At 37.1% G+C, this 21,187-nt stretch overlaps 1 protein-coding gene across 1 annotated transcript in view; it reads left to right on the top strand.

The window, feature by feature from the left end:
• Positions 1-21,187, top strand: part of Dmxl1 (Dmx like 1) — a 329,055-nt gene that overhangs the window by 144,874 nt on the left and 162,994 nt on the right. Inside the window, 4 exon segments of the mRNA XM_058578056.1 lie at positions 13,027-13,154; positions 18,158-18,250; positions 19,891-19,982; positions 20,898-20,950. Of these exon segments, the coding sequence (XP_058434039.1) occupies positions 13,027-13,154; positions 18,158-18,250; positions 19,891-19,982; positions 20,898-20,950 (366 nt within the window).

A 21,187-nucleotide genomic window follows, 5' to 3' on the forward strand; every position in this document is an offset into this window, starting at 1 on the left:
AAAGCATCAGGGTAAAATGATTAACTGTTTCTCAATGACAAAAATCATGACCATCATTAAAAATTTGATGATAATCAATTTATTATATTAATAACACAGTTGACAAGGAGATTATTTCTATGGCATAAAACATTTTAATATTACTGAAAATATGAATGAAAACATTATACCAGGTCATATCAGGTTTCTAGAAATTTCATAAAATTTCTGGAATACTTTGTAACATTTACCCAAGCATAAGCTAAGATTAAACATCATCTTTACTTGACAGTGCTTCTCGAGCAATTTCACATAGTAAATCAGCCTAATTATTTTAATATCACTCTTTTTATAGGTCTAGGGAACAAATCTTTCAAGGTGTTCCAGGGACCCTCAAAATTTCTAAAGATACTTTGAGGCCAAAAGATTTAATTTAGGGTTTTATTTGGAAAAGATTGTCAAGAATATCAATTTAAAACACATAATTAAAATAGTATCACAGGTTGCTATGAGATAAATATTCATTTAGACAAAGTAGTAATTAAAATATTTCAAAGGCAAATACAAAAAATTACATAGATGTAGAAAAACACCTCAGCTTTTTAATATTGAGAAGTTGTAGTCTTACTAATCGAAGACCTAATAAAGACAACATTCTGAAGCACAGGAGATTATCTTGATAAAACACACAATCTTAATTTAGCCAGGTTTCTAAAATTTAAAAAAGAATCTTTCACAATCTCATCAAGAATAAACCAAGGGCTGGGGTTGTGGCTTAGTGGTAGAGTGCTTGCCTAGCACGAGTGGGTGGGTTCCATCCTCAGCACCACATGAAAATAGATGAATGAGGGGCTGGGGTTGTAGCTCAGTGGTAGAGAACTTGCCTAGCATGTGTGAGGCCCTGGGTTTGAGTCTAAGCACCACATATAAATAAGTAAAACAAAGGTTCATTTATAACTAAAATAAATATATATTTTTAAAAGTAGATAAATAAAGGTATGGTGTCCATATACAACATAAAAATATGTTAAAAAAAAAAAAAAAGAATAAACCAAGCCAGGCTCCATGGTGCACACCTGTAAACCCAGCAGCTTGGGAGGCTGAGGCAGGAGGATTTCAAGTTCAAAGCTAGCCTCAGAAAAAGCAAGACACTAAGTAACTCATTGAGACTTTGTCTCAAAATAAAATACATACAAAACAGTGCTGGGGAATGTGTCTGGGTGGCTGAGTACCTCAGAGTTCAATCCCCAGTGCCGGAAGAAAGAAAAAGAGGGAGAGAGAAGGGGAGGGGAGGGGAGGGAACAATAAACCAAAAATAATTAAGAAAGCATTGCACTAATAGACTTTTTAATCTCATTATTCCTTTAATAAGATAAAATAGGGGCAGAAGCTGTGGCTCAGCGGAAATGCACTTGCCCGGCATGTGTGAGGCACTGGGTTCCATTCTCAGCACTGCATAAAAATAAATAAAATAAAGGCCTATCAACAAGTTAAAAAAAAAAAAAAAGATTTTAAAAGAAGATAAATAATGTATATAAATACACTCAAATCTTAGCCAATTTGACCATACTTAAATTCCTTTTCAAATTCCTCTTCCCCAAACTTTTATACAGTGTTCTTTTATATATCTGAATATGTACCCTGTATGCCTTCTTTTTTTCTAATGTTTTCTCAACTTTAAGATAAAAGTTATTCTCTCCTTTAGCAAAAACATACTTGTCATAAATCAGAGCTTCATCTACCAAAAACATGTCATACTTTCTTTTCACACAGAATTGTTGCTTTTATTTTTCTTGGTAGTTTTAATTACAAATTAGAATTCTTAATTTTTTCCAGTAAGTTCTGGTAAAAACTAGGAAGAACATATTTTTGTACAGTCACAGAAGCATTTTATAGTTTGGTAAATCTGTAAACCACCCTTTCATACTGTACAGAAGCACGTTCTTTCTCATAGTACAACTTTTCAGTATGGCACAGGACATATTTACTAAAACCTCAATATCTGTAGTTCTGTAATAAGAACCCAAAAATTATATAAGCCTAGGTAAAGCGGTAAAGCAATTAATGTTTTAGTATTTCACCTTATATAGATGATCCAGATATTCAGTAAATATTCAGCAATTAATTTCACTTAAAGGGCATAAGTTGCCAAAGGATTTTGGGAAACTCATTGGGGTAGTTTTAACACCAGACAAGGACAGCTATTACCAAGTTATTTTTCTTGCTGACAAATTTTGTAACAACGATAACATGAACTTATTTGACTAATAAACCCAGGTAAAATAAAAATTGAATATCAGATTACATGTAAGGTTGACAACCTTGAAGATGAGATTTTAATCTACACACTTAAATTATCTTTTATTTGCCAAAGATTATCTATGGTCATGTGACTTTGAAGAACACTTGAGTCAGTCTTTTTTTCTTTTTTTTGTAGTTGCTGATAGACCTTTATTTTATTAATTTGTATGCAGTGCTGCGAATCAAGCCCAGTGCCTCATACATGCCAGGCAAGTGTGCTACCAATGAGCCACAGCTCCAGCCCATTGAGTCAGTCTTTTGTTCAGAGTTTAAGGAATATTTAATTTTTATAAGAGCTGACTTTTATTAAAGGCACTATTACAGATTAATTTTGGGAAGATTATCATCTGAAGGTAGAAAAAATAACACAATTTATGAAATACCTCCAGATTTACATACACATAAAGGAAGAACAGATCCTATAGCATTCATTCCAAAATTTTACCCATTTGCCAGATACAGACCCACTAAAAATTTATGAAAAAAAAAGTAGTTCATATAAAGAATAACTGGGGACTGGGATATGCTCAGTGGTAGAGCACATTCTTAGTACATAAGGGCCTTGGTTTGATTTCCTATACAAAATTAGAAAAAAGATGTCTCCTTTGCTTTTTTGCCTTTTATAAGGAATTTTTTTTCGAGAAGCAATCTCTGATTCATTCCTTTCAGTGGTTTCTGTGTTCCAACCAAAAGGTACATCCCTCTGTTTCTAAGGCATCAGGGATCCCCTTTTTTCCAGTGTATCCTATAGATGAACAGTTTTGTCTTTGTTAAAACTTACCCATTATGGCCACCATAATTCTAAATTGTCTTTCATAAGGTTTATGCATTTTTCTAGAAAAACATAGGTTCTCAGTTAATTTTTCTTCTACATAAAAGTAACTAGAATTTGAAGTGGAGGAGTTCTAGACTCCTGAATTCACATGAACACACAATTCCCTGTCTTACAACTTTATCAACCTGAGGCCTCCTACTGGACCAGAACAGTTTATATCACACTCCATCTGTCTTATAGACCTTGTCTAGAATAGAAGTGCTTAAATTGGAGAGCCCATGATGAAAGTTGCAGAGCTCAGATCCAAGAGGGCTGTTTTAGTCAGCTTTTTCACCACTGTGACTAAAGGACTTGACCAGAAAAACTATAGGGAAGAAAAAGTTTATTTGGGGGCTCACAGTTTCAGGGGTCTCAATCCAAAGACAGCAGACTTCATTCCTCAGGGCTCATGGCAAAGAGTGTGGCAGAGGGAAGCAGCTCACATGTTGATCAGGAAACAGAGAGGTCTCCACTTGCCAGATAGAAATATATAGCCCAATTACCACTTCCTCCAGCCACATCCTACCACTTCAATTACTCTATCCCTATCAGGGGACTAATTCACTGATTCGGTTAAGACTTTTATAACCCAGTCATTTCTCCTCTGAACCGTCTTGCATTGTCTCACACATGAGCTTTTGGGGGACACCACATCTAAATCATAACAAGTGCCTACAAATGTGCAGCAAGAAGCAGTGAGCAAAAGGAGCTCAGTAGAATCTGTGCCTCAGTAGAATTCATTGTCCCTGGGGGTCATGATCAGGGAATCTCCCTGGTATCTCCCTTTTGACACCAGAACTAGTAAAAGATAAACTTAGGCACATTAAAATGCTAACAAGTTTACTTGAGCATTCAGCTTAAATTCATGAATCAGACAGAACCAAACCACAGGTGGCTCAGGGCTTCACTGAGATGAGGGGAAATTTTTAAAGTATTTGAGGAAGCAAAGCAAAAATAAATTTGGTTGATTAAAATGCAGAGTCCTTGAGGTTAGGTGGCAGTTTTTATTTGTAAAGCCTATGGTTAGAGATTTATTTGAGTTTTGTTTAATTAAGCTTAAGTTTTATTTTATTGTTGTATATTGAGTTGGGTTTCAGTTGGCTCATTCAGGAACTCAAGGCCCTACCGCCATCTCAGCATGTACGTTGTTTATTTTTTCAACACTATAAATAATGCTAGAAAAATGTAAGTGCTTTTTAAACATAGCTAGTCCAATTTTTTAAATTAAGTTAATCAAAACTATGAGAGAAACAGGGAAGAGTTAATATTACCAGTCTCAAGAAATTCTGTCTATGCAAATTAAAACTACACTCAGATTTCATCTTAATGTAGTCAGAATGGCAATTATCAAAAATATAAGTAACAATAAATGTTGGCAAGAATGTGAGGGGAAAGGTACATTCATACATGGCTGGTAGAACTACAAATTGGTGCAACCACTCTGGAAAGCAACATGGAGATTCCTCAAAAACTTGGAATGGAATCACCATTTGACCCAGTTATCTCACTTGTTGACATATACCCAATGGACTTTAAAATCAGCATCACTATAGTGACGCAACCACATCAATGCTTATAGCATGCATTTCTCAATGGCTAAACTATGAAACTAACCTAGGTGACCTTCAGTAGATGAATGGATAACAAAAATGTGATTATATACACACACACACACACATATATATACACACACACACACACACATATGTATAAAGAAAATGTGATATATATATATATATATATATATATACATACACACACACACATACATATACATATGTGCACACACAATGAATATTACTCAGCCATACAGAAGAATGAAATCATGGCATTTGCCAGAGAAATTGATGGAACTGGAGACTATTACACTAAGTGAAATAAGCCCATCCCAAAAACACAAAGGCCAAATGTTCTTTCTGATATACAGATGCTAACACACTTTAAGGGGGGTGGGTGGTTCATTGGACTAGACAAAGGGGAATAAAGGAAAGGGATAGGGGTGAGAAAGATAGTAGGATGAATCCAAAATAACTTTCCTATGTTCATATATGAATACATAACCAGTGTAACTCCACATCATGTGCAACCATAATAATAGGAAGTTATATTCCGTGTATGTATAGTATGTCAAAATACACTCTACTGTCATGAATATCTGAAAAGAACTAATAAAAAATTTCGGCCGGCAAGGTAGAGGGAACTGTGACCACGCACAGAGCAGGCCCAGCGGCCTGCTGAGGGGCAGAGCCGCCCCCCACCCCTCGCGCCTGCCAGGTAGGGGAACTGTGACCACGGACAGAAAAGGCCCAGTGGCCCGCGGCGGGACAGAGCTTCCAATCACTCCTGCAAGGTAGGCGGGCCTGCGACCCACCTGCAGAAGAGGAGCAGCGACCTGCTGAGAGGCAGAGCCGCCCCCTCCCCCTGCACCTGCAAGGTAGAAGGAACTGTGACCACGCACAGAGCAGGCCCAGCGGCCTGCTGAGGGGCAGAGCCACCCCCCACCCCCCGCCCCTGCCAGGTGACCACCGACAGAAAAGGCCCAGTGGTCCGCGGTGGGACAGAGCTTCCAATCACTCCTGCAAGGTGGGCGGGCCTGCGACCCACCAGCAGAAGAGGAGCAGCGACCTGCTGAGAGGCAGAGCCGCCCCCTCCACCTGCGCCGGCAAAGTAGAGGGAACTGTGACCACGCACAGAGCAGGCCCAGCGGCCTGCTGAGGGGCAGAGCCGCCCCCCACCCCCCGCGCCTGCCAGGTAGGAGAACTGTGACCACGGACAGAAAAGGCCCAGCGGCCTGCGGCGGGACAGAGCTTCCAATCACTCCTGCAAGGTAGGCGGGCCTGCGACCCACCGGCAGAGGAGGAGCAGCGACCTGCTGAGAGGCAGAGTCGCCCACTCCCCCTGCGCCGGCAAAGTAGAGGGAACTGTGACCACGCACAGAGCAGGCCCAACAGCCTGCTGAGGGGCAGAGCCACCCCCCATCCCCCGCCCCTGCCAGGTGACCACCGACAGAAAAGGCCCAGTGGCCCGCGGCGGGACAGAGCTTCCAATCACTCCTGCAAGGTAGGCAGGCCTGCGACCCACCGGCAGAAGAGGAGCAGCGACCTGCTGAGAGGCAGAGCCGCCCCCTCCCCCTGCACCGGCAAGGTAGAGGGAACTGTGACCACGCACACAGCAGGCCCAGCGGCCTGCTGAGGGGCAGAGCCACCCCCCACCCCCCGCGCCTGCCAGGTAGGTGGAACTGTGACCACCGACAGAAAAGGCCGAGTGGCCAGCGGCATTACAGAGCTTCCAATCACTCCTGCAAGGTAGGCGGGCCTGCGACCCACCTGCAGAAGAGGAGCAGCGACCTGCTGAGAGGCAGAGCCGCCCCCTCCCCCTGCGCCGGCAAGGTAGAGGGAACTGTGACCACGCACAGAGCAGGCCCAGCGGCCTGCTGAGGGGCAGAGCCGCCCCCCACCCCTCGCGCCTGCCAGGTAGGGGAACTGTGACCACGGACAGAAAAGGCCCAGTGGCCTGCGGCGGGACAGAGCTTCCAATCACTCCTGCAAGGTAGGCGGGCCTGCGACCCACCTGCAGAAGAGGAGCAGCGACCTGCTGAGAGGCAGAGCCGCCCCCTCCCCCTGCACCGGCAAGGTAGAGGGAACTGTGACCACGCACAGAGCAGGCCCAGGGGCCTGCTGGGGGGCAGAGCCGCCCCCCACCCCCCGCGCCTGCCAGGTAGGTGGAACTGTGACCACCATCAGAACAGGCCAGACCTGCAACCGAGAGACAGAACAGGCCCAGTGGCCTGAGGAAGGGTAGAGCCGCCCCCCCCCCGCACCTGCAAGGTAGGCGGACCAGCGACCCACTGGCAGTACAGCCCCAGAGGCCTGCAGAGGGGCAGTGCCGCTGCCTGCACCTGCAAAGTAGACAGAACTGTGACCACCCACAGAACAAGCCTAGCGGCCCGCAGAGGGACAGAGCCGCCGCCCGCGCCTGCGAGGGAGACTTTGCAACTATACAAGACCAATATAAATATATAGGGGGAAAATTCAATAACACAACAGTTTCACTAAGTAGAAAGGAACGCGAACAGTATGAAGAGACAAGGAAAGAAAGGACCACAAGCAATGCAGGTCAACTCAACGTTAGAAGAGGTAATAGCTGCAGCAGATGGAATGTCAGATAAAGAATTCAGGATATACATGCTTCAGATGATCTGGAGTCTCAAGGAAGACATCAGACAGCAAAATCAGACAATGAAAGATCACTTCAACAATGAATTACATAAACAAATCCAAGAAGCAAAAGATCAACTACACAGGGAAATAGAGGTTATAAAAAACAAACAAACAGAAATCCTAGAAATGCAGGAAGCAATAAGCCAACTTAAAAACTCAATTGAGAATACTACCAGCAGAGTAGAACACTTAGAAGACAGAACATCAGACAATGAAGATAAAGTATTTCAACTTGAAAAGAACATAGACAGCTCAGCAAGACTGTTAAGAAACCATGAGCAGAACATCCAAGAAATATGGGATAACATCAAGAGACCAAATTTAAGAGTCATTGGGATACAGGAAGGGACAGAGTTTCAAACCAAAGGATTGAGCAATCTATTCAATGAAATAATACGAGAAAACTTCCCAGACTTGAAGAATGAGACAGAACCCCAAATCCTAGAAGCCTACAGGACGCCGAATGTGCAAAATCATAAGAGACCCACACCTAGACACATTATAATGAAGATGCCCAACATACAGAATAAGGAGAGAATTTTAAAAGCGACAAGAGAAAGGAAGCAGATCACATTTAGGGGTAAGCCAATCAGGATAACAGCTGATCTTTCAACACAGACTCTGAAAGCTAGAAGATCCTGGAATAACATATTTCAAACACTGAAAGAAAATGGGTTCCAACCAAGAATTGTGTTTCCAGCGAAATTCAGCTTCAGGATGGAAGATGAAATTAAAACCTTCCACGATAAACAAAAGTTAAAAGAATTTGCAGCTAGAAAACCATCTCTTCAAAACATCCTTGGCAAAACATTACAGGAAGAGGAAATGGAAAATAACAATGAAAACCAACAGTGGGAGGTAGGACACTAAAGGGGGGGAAAATAATCAAAGAGGAAAACAAACCATGTTTAGTAACATAAATAAACAAATATGGCTGGAAGAACAACCCATATCTCAATAATAACCCTAAATGTTAATGGCTTAAACTCACCAATCAAGAGACACAGGCTAGTAGAATGGGTCACAAAACAAGACCCAACAATATGCTGCCTACAGGAGACGCATTTGATAGGAAAAGACATACATAGGCTGAAGGTGAAAGGTTGGGAAAAATCATATCACTCATATGGACTTCGGAAACAAGCAGGAGTATCCATACTCATATCAAATAAAATAGATTTCAAGCCAAAGTTAATCAAAAGGGATAAAGAGGGATACTACATACTGCTCAAGGGAACCATACACCAACAAGACATAACAATCATAAATATATATGCCCCAAACAATGGTGCAGCTATGTTCATCAAACAAACTCTTCTCAAGTTCAAGAGTCTAATAGACCACCATACAATAATCATGGGAGACTTCAACACACCTCTATCACCACTGGACAGATCTTCCAAACCAAAGTTGAATAAGGAAACTATAGAACTCAATAACACAATTAATAACCTAGACTTAATTGACATATATAGAGTATACCACCCAACATCAAGCAGTTACACTTTTTTCTCAGCAGCACATGGATCCTTCTCAAAAATAGATCATATATTATGTCACAGGGAAACTCTTAGACAATATAAAGGAGTAGAGATAATACCATGCATCCTATCTGATCATAATGGAATGGAACTGAAAATCAATGATAAAAGAAGGAAGGGAAAAGAATACATCACTTGGAGAATGAACAATAGGTTACTGAATGATCAATGGGTTATAGAAGACATCAAGGAAGAAATTAAAAAATTCTTAGAGATTAATGAAAACACAGACACAACATATCGGAATCTATGGGACACATTGAAAGCAGTTCTAAGAGGAAAATTCATTGCTTGGAGTTCATTCCTTAAAAAAAGAAAAAACCAACAAATAAATGATCTCATACTTCATCTCAAAATCCTAGAAAAAGAAGAGCACAACAACAGCAAAAGAAGAAGAAGGCAAGAAATAATTAAAATCAGAGCTGAAATTAATGAAATCGAAACAAAAGAAACAATTGAAAAAATTGACAAAACTAAAAGTTGGTTCTTTGAAAAAATAAACAAAATCGACAGACCCATAGCCATGCTAGCAAAGAGAAGAAGAGAGAGAACTCAAATTACTAACATACGGGATGAAAGAGGCAGTATCACAACAGACACTTCAGAAATACAGAAGATAATCAAAAATTATTTTGAATCCTTATACTCCAATAAATTAGAAGATAGTGAAGGCATAGATAAATTTCTTAAGTCATATGATCTGCCCAGATTGAGTCAGGAGGATATAGACAACCTAAACAGACCAATATCAATTGAGGAAATAGAAGAAACCATCAAAAGACTACCAACTAAGAAAAGCCCAGGACCAGATGGGTATACAGCAGAGTTTTACAAAACCTTTAAAGAGGAACTAATACCAATACTTTTCAAGCTACTTCGGGAAATAGAAAAAGAGGGAGAACTTCCAAATTCATTCTACGAGGCCAACATCACCCTGATACCTAAACCAGACAAAGACACTTCAAAGAAAGAAAACTACAGACCAATATCTCTAATGAACCTAGATGCAAAAATCCTCAATAAAATTCTGGCCACTCGGATACAAAAACTTATCAAAAAAATTGTGCACCATGATCAAGTAGGATTCATCCCTGGGATGCAAGGCTGGTTCAATATACGGAAATCAATAAATGTTATTCACCACATCAATAGACTTAAAAATAAGAATCATATGATCATCTCGATAGATGCGGAAAAAGCATTTGACAAAGTACAGCATCCCTTTATGTTCAAAACTCTAGAAAAACTAGGGATAACAGGAACATACCTCAATATTGTAAAAGCAATCTATGCTAAGCCTCAGGCTAGCATCATTCTGAATGGAGAAAAATTGAAGGCATTCCCTCTAAAATCTGGAACAAGACAGGGATGCCCTCTCTCTCCACTTCTGTTCAACATAGTTCTCGAAACACTGGCCAGAGCAATTAGACAGACGAAAGAAATTAAAGGCATCAAAATAGGAAAAGAAGAACTTAAATTATCACTATTTGCAGATGACATGATTCTATACCTAGCAGACCCAAAAGGGTCTACAAAGAAACTATTAGAGCTAATAAATGAATTCAGCAAAGTGGCAGGATATAAAATCAACACGCATAAATCAAAGGCATTCCTGTATATCAGCGACAAATCCTCTGAAATGGAAATGAGGACAACCACTCCATTCACAATATCTTCAAAAAAAATAAAATACTTGGGAATCAACCTAACAAAAGAGGTGAAAGACTTATACAATGAAAACTACAGAACCCTAAAGAGAGAAATAGAAGAAGATCTTAGAAGATGGAAAAATATACCCTGTTCATGGATAGGCAGAACTAACATCATCAAAATGGCGATATTACCAAAAGTTCTCTACAGGTTTAATGCAATGCCAATCAAAATCCCAACGGCATTTCTTGTAGAAATAGAGAAAGCAATCATGAAATTCATATGGAAAAACAAAAGACCCAGAATAGCAAAAACAATGCTAAGCAGGAAGGGTGAATCAGGCGGTATAGCGATACCAGACTTCAAACTATACTACAGAGCAATAGTAACAAAAACAGCATGGTACTGGTACCAAAACAGGCGGGTGGACCAGTGGTACAGAATAGAGGACACAGAAACCAATCCACAAAACTACAACTACCTTATATTTGATAAAGGGGCTAAAAGCATGCAATGGAGGAAGGATAGCATCTTTAACAAATGGTGCTGGGAAAACTGGAAATCCATATGCAACAAAATGAAACTGAATCCCTTTCTCTCGCCATGCACAAAAGTGAATTCAAAATGGATCAAGGAGCTGGATATCAAATCAGAGACACGCCGTCTGATAGAAGAAAAAGTTGGCTACGATCTACATTCGGTGGGGTCGGGCTCCAAATTCCTCAATAGGACACCCATAGCACAAAAGTTAATAACTAGAATCAACAAATGGGACTTACTCAAACTAAAAAGTTTTTTCTCAGCAAAAGATACAATAAGAGAGGTAAATAGAGAGCCTACATCCTGGGAACAAATCTTTACTCCTCACACTTCAGATAGAGCCCTAATATCCAGAGTATACAAAGAACTCAAAAAATTAGACAATAAGAGAACAAACAACCCAATCAACAAATGGGCCAAGGACCTGAACAGACACTTCTCAGAGGAGGACATACAATCAATCAACAAGTACATGAAAAAATGCTCACCATCTCGAGCAGTCAGAGAAATGCAAATCAAAACCACCCTAAGATACCATCTCACTCCAGTTAGATTGGCAGCCATTATGAAGTCAAACAACAACAAGTGCTGGCGAGGATGTGGGGAAAAGGGTACACTTGTACATTGCTGGTGGGACTGCAAATTGGTGCAGCCAATTTGGAAAGCAATATGGAGATTTCTTGGAAAGCTGGGAATGGAGCCACCATTTGACCCAGCTATTCCCCTTCTCGGTCTATTCCCTAAAGACCTAAAAAGAGCATGCTACAGGGACACTGCTACATCGATGTTCATAGCAGCACAATTCACAATAGCTAGACTGTGGAACCAACCTAGATGCCCTTCAATGGATGAATGGATAAAAAAAATGTGGCATTTATACACAATGGAGTATTACTCTGCATTAAAAAATGACAAAATCATAGAATTTACAGGGAAATGGATGGCATTAGAGCAGATTATGCTAAGTGAAGCTAGCCAATCCCTAAAAAACAAATGCCAAATGTCTTCTTTGATATAAGGAGAGTAACTAAGAACAGAGTAAGGTCGAAGAGCATGAGAAGAAGATTAACATTAAACAGGGATGAGAGGTGGGAGGGAAAGGGAGAGAGAAGGGAAAATGCATGGAAATGGAAGGAGACCCTCAGAGTTATACAAAAGTACATACAAGAGGAAGTGAGGGGAAGGGGAAAAATAATATAAGGGGGACAAACGAATGTCAGTAGAGGGAGCAGAGAGAGAAGAGGGGAGGGGAGGGGAGGGGAGGGGGGATAGTAGAGGATAGGAAAGGCAGCAGAATACAACAGACACTAGTATGGCAATATGTAAATCAATGGATGTGTAACTGATGTGATTCTGCAATCTGTATATGGGGTAAAAATGGGAGCTCATAACCCACTTGAATCAAATTGTGAAATATGATATATCAAGAACTATGTAATGTTTTGAACAGCCAACAATAAAAAATTAAAAAAAAAAAAAAAAAATTTCCTCAAAACTAAAAAAAAATAATAATTCTTTGTATTTCTATTGTTAAAAATTCTTTTTTTTTTCTCCACCCTACCACCCCTTCCTGATGGCAAAACATTTCAAACCAGTTAAAGTTTATTTATTTTAAATGCTTGGTAAGCAATTAAAGAAAATTAGCTAATAAATGTGACTAGCAAAGTGCTGGATGTCTTTATATACATTAACATAATTTATTACCCTCCCGTACCACATTAATACTGATAATTACAATTAACATAAATTGGGTTTGATAATGTATATTTCTGAGTGCTTTATATAAATGATCTCATTTACTTCTCATTATCCAATTAATTCTGTGAATTAAACTTCATATGAAGATAAATTTATATAAATTGATTATGATTTGCTTCCTAAGTTTTTCTTTGATAAAGATTTCTTGTACTGGATAAAAATAAATAAATTTTTCCAAAGATTCTTAAAATGAACTTGAAATTTTTGTCATCTTATAATACAGATCTGACAGGTGCTCAAGATGGGAGTGTCAGAATGTTTGAATGGGGCCATTCTCAACAAATAACCTGTTTTCGATCTGGCGGCAATTCAAGAGTTACAAGAATGAGATTTAACTATCAGGGAAATAAGGTAGTGTGTAAAATGGAAATGGTAAAAGAGGCTTGATTGTGTTGGGGGTTTATAAATATCACTAGTTTGAGTTTCTGAAGAGAATAACTCAGTAAATCAATAATAATGCTTTAATCTTATATGAATTCTTTGTTTTTTAAATTCTAGCCAAAAGTACATTTAAATGTATTTGGTTCTTCCTGGATATATGCTGTAAATATGTCGACTAAAATTAAAAGTTGCCTTAGGACCAATGATTATAGGCCTATCGTATATTACACATTTTTTATTTATTAAATGTTGATTTCTTTATCCCTGGTAATCTACTTCAACTATGATCCAGCACCAAACAGCAAGTTGCATTTGGGAACTTGGTAGAAGTACATTTTACAGGCTTCTCTTCAAACTTACTGAATCACCATCTGCATTTTAAATAGATACTTTTGTGATTTGTATACTTATTTAAGTTTTGAAAAACACTGCTCTAGAACCAAGATATTAGCAAACTGTGATCTAGCCATCTATTTAGTAAATAATCTTATCACAGTTAATCCAACTATTGTTTGTTTTCTTTGGCTATTTTCCACTGTAACAGCGGAGTTCAGGAGGACAAAGACCTTATAGTGGGCAAGCTAAAATATTTATTATGTAACCTTTAAAGAAAAAGTTTGCTGAACCTGCCTCCTCTAGAACATCCCTTACCTTCATTTCCCCCTTTCTCTGCTTTCTTCAAATTGCCTCTCTGCTCCTCGTATCTCAGTTGCACTTTAAATAATCATTATAAAGCAAATCAGCCTCTTCTTTGTCTTCAAGTCCGTAATCCACTAAAAATTACTCATGTAGACCCTAGCTGATGGTATATCTACTTTTCTTTCCCCTAAGTCTCTCAGTCTTTAACCTTCCTCACATGTTGCTTGTATAATTATGTGCTACAACCTTTTGTTTACTCTTTGTCACATAGTTTTATTTCCATTTTACAAAAGTCAGTATTGTTTAATTTAGTTGTGAAATCATATTTGGAGAGCTTATTTCTTAATGCCAATTAGCAACATTTTTTGTTCCCTAGTGGGAAATTAAAAATCTATTGTAGAAACCAGTATAATTTGTATCAGTTAAGCATTGCTAATCTGAAATCTGAAATGTTCCTAAATCTCAAACGTAATTAGCAACAAATGAGCATTCCTAATCTGAAAATCTAAAAATGTGAAATGCTCTGAAAGTACTTTTGAGCACTTTAGGTTGCTGGTAAAGTTTTGGACTTAGGAGCATTTTGGATGTCAGATTTTCAGATTAAGGATACTCAACTAGCATAATCTATGCAAATATTCCAAAATCTGAAATACTTCTGGTCCAAAGCATTTTTGATAAGGCATACTCAACCTGTATTCTCGTTTGTGTTCCTTATCATTATCCTTTATATATTCATAATTTTCCAATTTGTTGTCAATACTGCATTATTCCTAATAGTCTCTATAAATAGATCATCTTGTCAACAAAATTGCATAACACGCAGCATAGTTACCTAACTGCAATATAGGTAAGATCATATTATTTTTTTTTTAAGAATCCTTCAAGACAACTTCATGTCAAAATTTTTAGCATGATATTTAAGACCTTCTAAAATCTTATTTTTCAGCTTTAATTCTCAGTACAGTCTTCCACATGAGCTATTTTAAGGCTTGACAGGCAGAGAACTTACTGTACATTTACCTCCATCATGAATCCCAAATACCTAAGCATCCTCTCCATTTGATTGTCGTCTACCGATAGAAATAGACAGCAAAACTTCAACAAGGACAGTAGAACAGGGAAGAATTCTTGGAAAATTAAAAACATGATTCCAAAAAATTGTGTTCAGTCATTGAACTGAATCTAAAGTATTATGTGTAAGAATGTTTAAAGCAGCACTTTTTTTCTTTTTTTAAATTTATTCTCTTTAGATACATAACACTAGAGTGTATTTTGATATGTACATACATGGAGTATAACTTCCCAATCTTATGGTTGTACATGATGTTGAGTTACCCTGGTGGTGTGTTCACATATGAACATAGGAAAATTATGTCCAATTCATTCTATTGTCTTTCCTGTTCCCCTCCCCCATACCTTTCCTTCATTCCACTTTGTCTAATCCATTGTACACCGTCCCATTTATTGTGGGGCATCTGCATATCAGAGAAAATAATCGGCCTTTGTTTTGGGGGGATTGGCTTATTTCACCTAGCATGATAGTCTCCAGTTCCATCCATTTACCAGCAAATGCCATAATTTCATTTTTCTTTATGGCTGAGTAATATTCCTCTGTGTGTGTGTGTGGGGGGGGTACCACATTTTCTTTATCCGTTGCATCTTTGAAGGTCATCTAGGTTGGTTTCATAGCGTGGCCATTGTGAACTGAGATGCTATAAAGAGTGATGTGGCTAAAGCACTACTTTTTGTAATGGGATAAATTGAAAACTGTTTATAAGAGAAAAAAGCAACACAGTTCATTGGAAGAACTGAATAGCACAACAGAAATAGTTAAAAATCATGTTTATGGGTCTGGGGTTGTAGCTCAGTAATAGAGCATCTGCCTAGCATGTGTGAGGCACTGAATTCGATCCTCAGCACCACATAAAAATAAATAAATAAAATAAAGGTATTGTGCCAATCTACAATTAAATATATTTTTTTTAAAAAATTATGTTTATGGGGCTGGGGTTGTGGCTCAGCGGTAGAGCACTTGCTTCGCACATGCAAGTCACTGGGTTCGATCCTCGCCACCACATAAAAATAAATAAGTGAAATAAAGGTATTGTGTCCAACTATAACTAAAAAATAAATATTTTTTAAAAATCATGTTTATGATTGGGAAGCACAAATTAATAAATTATCCTATGATAAAAATGTCTCAGGAAATATTCTAGAAGAAGAAGAAAAAAACAAAATAATGAAGGAAAAGCAATATTCAAAGAAATAAAGAATAATTCCCCAAAGCAAAGAACAGAACGCTGTAGGAGAAAGAGCCTGATAAGTACTATGTGGGGGGGAAGTATTGAAAAACAACATATATTCACATACATCTGGTTGTTTTGTTATTGGATTTTTAAATTGAAGGATGAAGAAAAATACTATAAGCTCCTATGACAGAGTAGTGGTATGCATAGTTATTTACAACCTCCACCTTTCAAACTAATGTCATCAATTCACTCAAAGATTAATTTGACCATAGAGCATTATCCACAGAATTCTCTGATAAACAAGAATGGGACCTGAATTGAAGTCCATCCAAATTATCAAAGTTGATGACTAATAATACATGTGTCCTCTCTCTAAAGAACATACTTTATTTATTCAGAAAATAGAAAAAAATAAGAAATATAAATCCTGGAAAAATACTTGTAAAATACCTGTAGAAACTATGGGTTAATATTCCTAATTTTAGCCCTATTAATTTTTTAATGGACCAATAATTTAGTAGAGATATAGACTAACAATAGTAATAATTTATGAAAAGTCTGTGCATAGTCAGTAACCTTCACTAATAATTGAACTCAAAATTAAAGTTTTTTTGTACAAAATTGACAAATATTTCAAATTTTAATACTATTTAGTGTTACCTAAGAAAAAAAATTGGTGTGAATTCATATTTCCACTTAGGATTTAATTTTGCCTTCATCTCTCAATTTTAAATGACAATTTTTGACCAAGCCTTCCCAATTCTGAATATCTATCACATAGTTATGAAAAGGCATATCTGATTGATTGTATATTATCTTCTGAAAAGTGTTCAGTTCCTTGGCCCATTTGTTGATTGGCTTATTTGTTTTTTTGGTGTTAAGTTTTTTGTATTTCCTAGATGATGGGCATGTGGTAAAAATTTGCTCCCCTTCTGTAGGCTCTCTATTCACCTCGCTGATTGGTTGTTTTTCTGAGAAGAAGCTTTTCAGTTTGAATCCATCCCATTTGTTGATTTTTAAATTTATTTCTTGTACTATAGGAGTTTTATTAAGGAAGTCGGGCCTAATCTGACATGGTAAAGATTTGGGCCTACTTTTTCTTCAGTTAGGTGCAGGGACTCTGGTTCAATTCCTAGGTCCTTGATCACTTTGAGTTGAGTTTGTGCATGGTGAGAGAGAGGGGCTTAGTTCCATTTAGCTGCATATCGCTTTCCAGTTTTCTCAGCACCATTTGTTGAAGAGGCTGTCTTTTCTCCAATATATGTTTTATAAACTATAAGGGGAAAACACAGAGCTAGATTTGTTTTGACATAGAAATATAATAAATGAAAATGGAACTGTGGAACTATATATTACAATCCCATTTGTTATTTTAAAATGCTGTGTGTAAATGTTTAAATATTCATAGAAAGAAATCTTAAACAACATCAAATGGTCGTAGTAGGTATTAGATCTGGAAGGAGGAGAGGACAAGTGTCCAAAATAAACATGTGTTTTACTTATATACTTTACATAAGCATACACAATTTTTACAATTTAAATAAAAAATATTTTAGCTGTCTTACTCATCCTGGAAGATCTTTACATACTCCTTTATTGAATTATGTTAATGTCTTCCTAATTATAATTACTCCTAAGCTCCCGTAGTAGAATTCTTTTAATGTGACAATCCTTATTTCACTTTCTACTCTTAACATGTTTTCCTTGTTTTATGTTTCTGAAAGTTCTTATTTTGTCCTTTTCAGAAATGTTTTCTGTCTTACATATGACTTAAAACTTGGTCATATGTAAGTTTAGTAGTAATGTACTTTTTTGGAGTATTTATAGAGAATATATAGGTGATGCTTTAGATTACTATAATTAAAGGGGTATCTGGTGTTTGTTTCCTTTTTGTCTACCCTGGCATATTGTTTAAGCAGAAGCTAAATGTTATTTTTGAGCTAGATTCATGCATAGGTGAAGTAAAATTTTGAACAATATTTCAGTTTAATATTTAAGCAAAAGTATGACTGTCACAGTGAAGATAAGTTTAAATATGTGCTTTTGTATTAAACATTTAAAATTTTTAAATATTTTTTCTCCAAGTTTGGAATAGTTGATGCTGATGGATATTTAAGTTTGTATCAAACAAACTGGAAATGTTGTCCAGTTACTGGGAGCATGCCTAAGCCATACCTGGTAAGCCAAGATTTCCTACCTATATAATAAATTTGAATTTTTATTTTAAAGAAACCAAGAATGTATTTGAGACAAGATATATTCAAGTAAAATCTGTGCAGTGTTATGTACTCCCAGTCACTTTATATAGGCTCCTGTCCTTGTATTATGTTTAAATTGTTCTGTGAAACATAAAAATCCTTCATCTCTGATAATTTGGAAAGTTAATATGTACAGAACTAACATGGTACCTCCAGAGACCCATGCAATGTATATATTACCTACATGGAATGATTGTCATATCAGTGCATCTGATTTTTCCCTGCAGTCCTGCTTCTCCACAAAGTACAAAGATTATATTGTAACTTGTTTTTCTATCTCCCCTCCTTTTTTTTTTTTGTGTGTGTGTGTGTGTGTGTGCACGCGCGCTGCGGAATAAACACAGGCCTCATACATGCTAGACTAGTGCTCTGCCACTGAGCTAAACCCATGGCCCATTTGTCTGTCTCTTTTTAAATGAAATATTGAGGTATCTCTATTCAGTGCTATGTAGACTTAACCTTCTGTGGCTTCAAAGAACACTGTATTAATATTTAATACATTCTTCAGTAAAGCCCTTTACAGAAGTAAACAATACGTATCTGGAAGAAGTTAAGAATATAGCTAGGATTCCAGTAATTCATTCAAGGTTAAGTGCTAGAATACAATATTAAGTGAAAGTATGCAAGTGACAATTGGTTAGGATACATTAAAAGAACTTTAGTTTTGTTTGTTTTTTTTTCTTTATGTTTTTACTAAGCCAACAGATTTAAATTTTGGTCCTCAAAGAGTCTGCCTTTCCTTTTTTAATTGATTAAACTTTTATAATTTATCAAGTTATTAGTTGATGGAATATTGAGAACTACTGTAAATTTTCTAGTTTTGGTGATTTAGTAATTTTTATTCATAGATTTGAACAATTTCTTATAAGTTTAAATGTTTCTGAAAAATATGTGATGTCAGGTTAACAAAGGTTAATTCAAAGCTAATCTAAAATCCTGCTTTCTATCTTTCCTAAGACAGAAAAATTCACTAAATATACCAGAGGAAATATTTAAAGTTTAACATCCTTATGTTTACCTTTGAAGTTTTGGTCAAACAAAAGTGAAGGGCTTGGGCTTTCAGTGTAGCTCAGTGCTAGAGTGTTTGCCTAACATGCATGATGTACTGGGTTCAATCGTTAGCACCACAGGAAAAGTAAAAAAGTGAAGGGCTTCATAAAGTATCATGACATACAGTCTAGTTAAATGGTGCAGGAAAAGTGTGCATGTGTCTGTGTGTATCTGCATCTGTGAAAGAGTAGAAGGTCTAGAGGGTGTAGCTCAGTAGTGGAACACTTACTTGCCCTGCACAAAACCCTGGGTTTGATCTCCAGCACCAAAAAGAGAGAGAGAGAGATAGATAAGAAACAAATGTGATAAAATGTTTAAAAATGCTGAATCTGAGAGAAGGATATGTGAAAGTTCTCTGGGCTACTTTTACAACTTTTCTTAAGTTCAGAGGATAAAAAGAAAAGGTTTAAGAAAGTCATAAACTGTATGATCACTTTTTGAATAATACATCTACCTGGTTATGAAATTTTTAGTGACAACAGTAACATTTATTGTTTATAACCATTCCAGACTTGGCAGTGTCATAACAAAACAGCCAATGATTTTGTCTTCGTTAGTTCCTCTTCTCTGATAGCCACAGCTGGTCTTTCAACTGATAATCGGTAAGAGATGATAGCTGAAACTGAATCGTATATGTATAGCTGATTTTTTTTATTGCTCTATGTCCTTGTTCCTCAAGAATAATTATGCCTTTAGATATTTTTTTATTAAAAAGACAATTACTTAGAACATTTTTAATGTCCTACTTGTAAAGTTAGGGAGAAAATAATTTGGTTATTAGTAGGATGTACTTTGTATTATTTTCTATGTATTTAAAAAGCTTGAGACAAAAATAGACTCATTATTTATTGGTCATGTCATTTAGTTAACTTAGTTAATCCACCATGGTCCTATTTGGTAGATAGATATGACTTTCACAACAAGAAAATAGGACTCAAAAAGACTCAGTTTTCTAATATCTAATCCATAGCCGCCCACTTCCCTTCACCCTGCCTCTGCAAAAAGCTAAATTCTCTCCTTTTCATCTAGAACAACTGAATTCTGAGGTCAAGGCACACTGAGGTTACTGAGCTTTTTATATTTATCTGAAAGGCCTCAGTTTTCACTAGAAACTAGTTTTTAGGACTGTAGAGTCTTCAGCCTATCTTCCATAGAAATTCCTTACATATATTGATGCCTCTTTATATCAGAAATTTTTCTTTGTGTTCAAGAAAGTTCAGTGTCTTTTTGCCATTTGTTTATGTCATTTCACCTGATAATCAAAGTAGTTTCTATATTCACCCTTTATTTGATATTAATGTAACTACCTGTTAAGCTGAAGTTACGCAGTTTTATAAAATAATAGTTTTTAGTTTTTTTGTAAAACGATTATGTAAGCTTGTTGGTTTGTGTTTGATACTTTTATAAATTTAAGAACATTCTTTGAGAGAGTCATGTTATTTCATTTACATGAGACATACTTATTTTTTATTCTGTTAACTTTCTATGTCACTCAAAAAGTAATCTTTTTTTTCCAGAAACATATGTTTGTGGGATACTCTTGTAGCACCTGCCAATAGTTTAGTCCATGGTAAGTTTTTTAGTTGTGGGGGGTTTTGTTTTGTTTTGTTTTGTTGTTGTTTGTTTGTTTGTTTTGTGATGCTGGGTATTGAACCCAAGGCCTTTTGCATGCAAGGCAAATACTCTACCAACTGAGCTAGATCATGTGTTTTACAACTTTTAAGGTTTATTTTGCTCATGATATCAGGGTTTGAAAACAAAAAGATATACATAATTAACTCTACCTGATACCTTGATGCAGAACAGT

Source organism: Marmota monax, unplaced genomic scaffold (assembly GCF_021218885.2).
Source record: "Marmota monax isolate L192 unplaced genomic scaffold, Marmota_monax_Labrador192_F-V1.1 WCK01_AAM20220418_F8-fsc00373, whole genome shotgun sequence".
Classification (NCBI taxonomy): Eukaryota; Metazoa; Chordata; class Mammalia; order Rodentia; family Sciuridae; genus Marmota; species Marmota monax.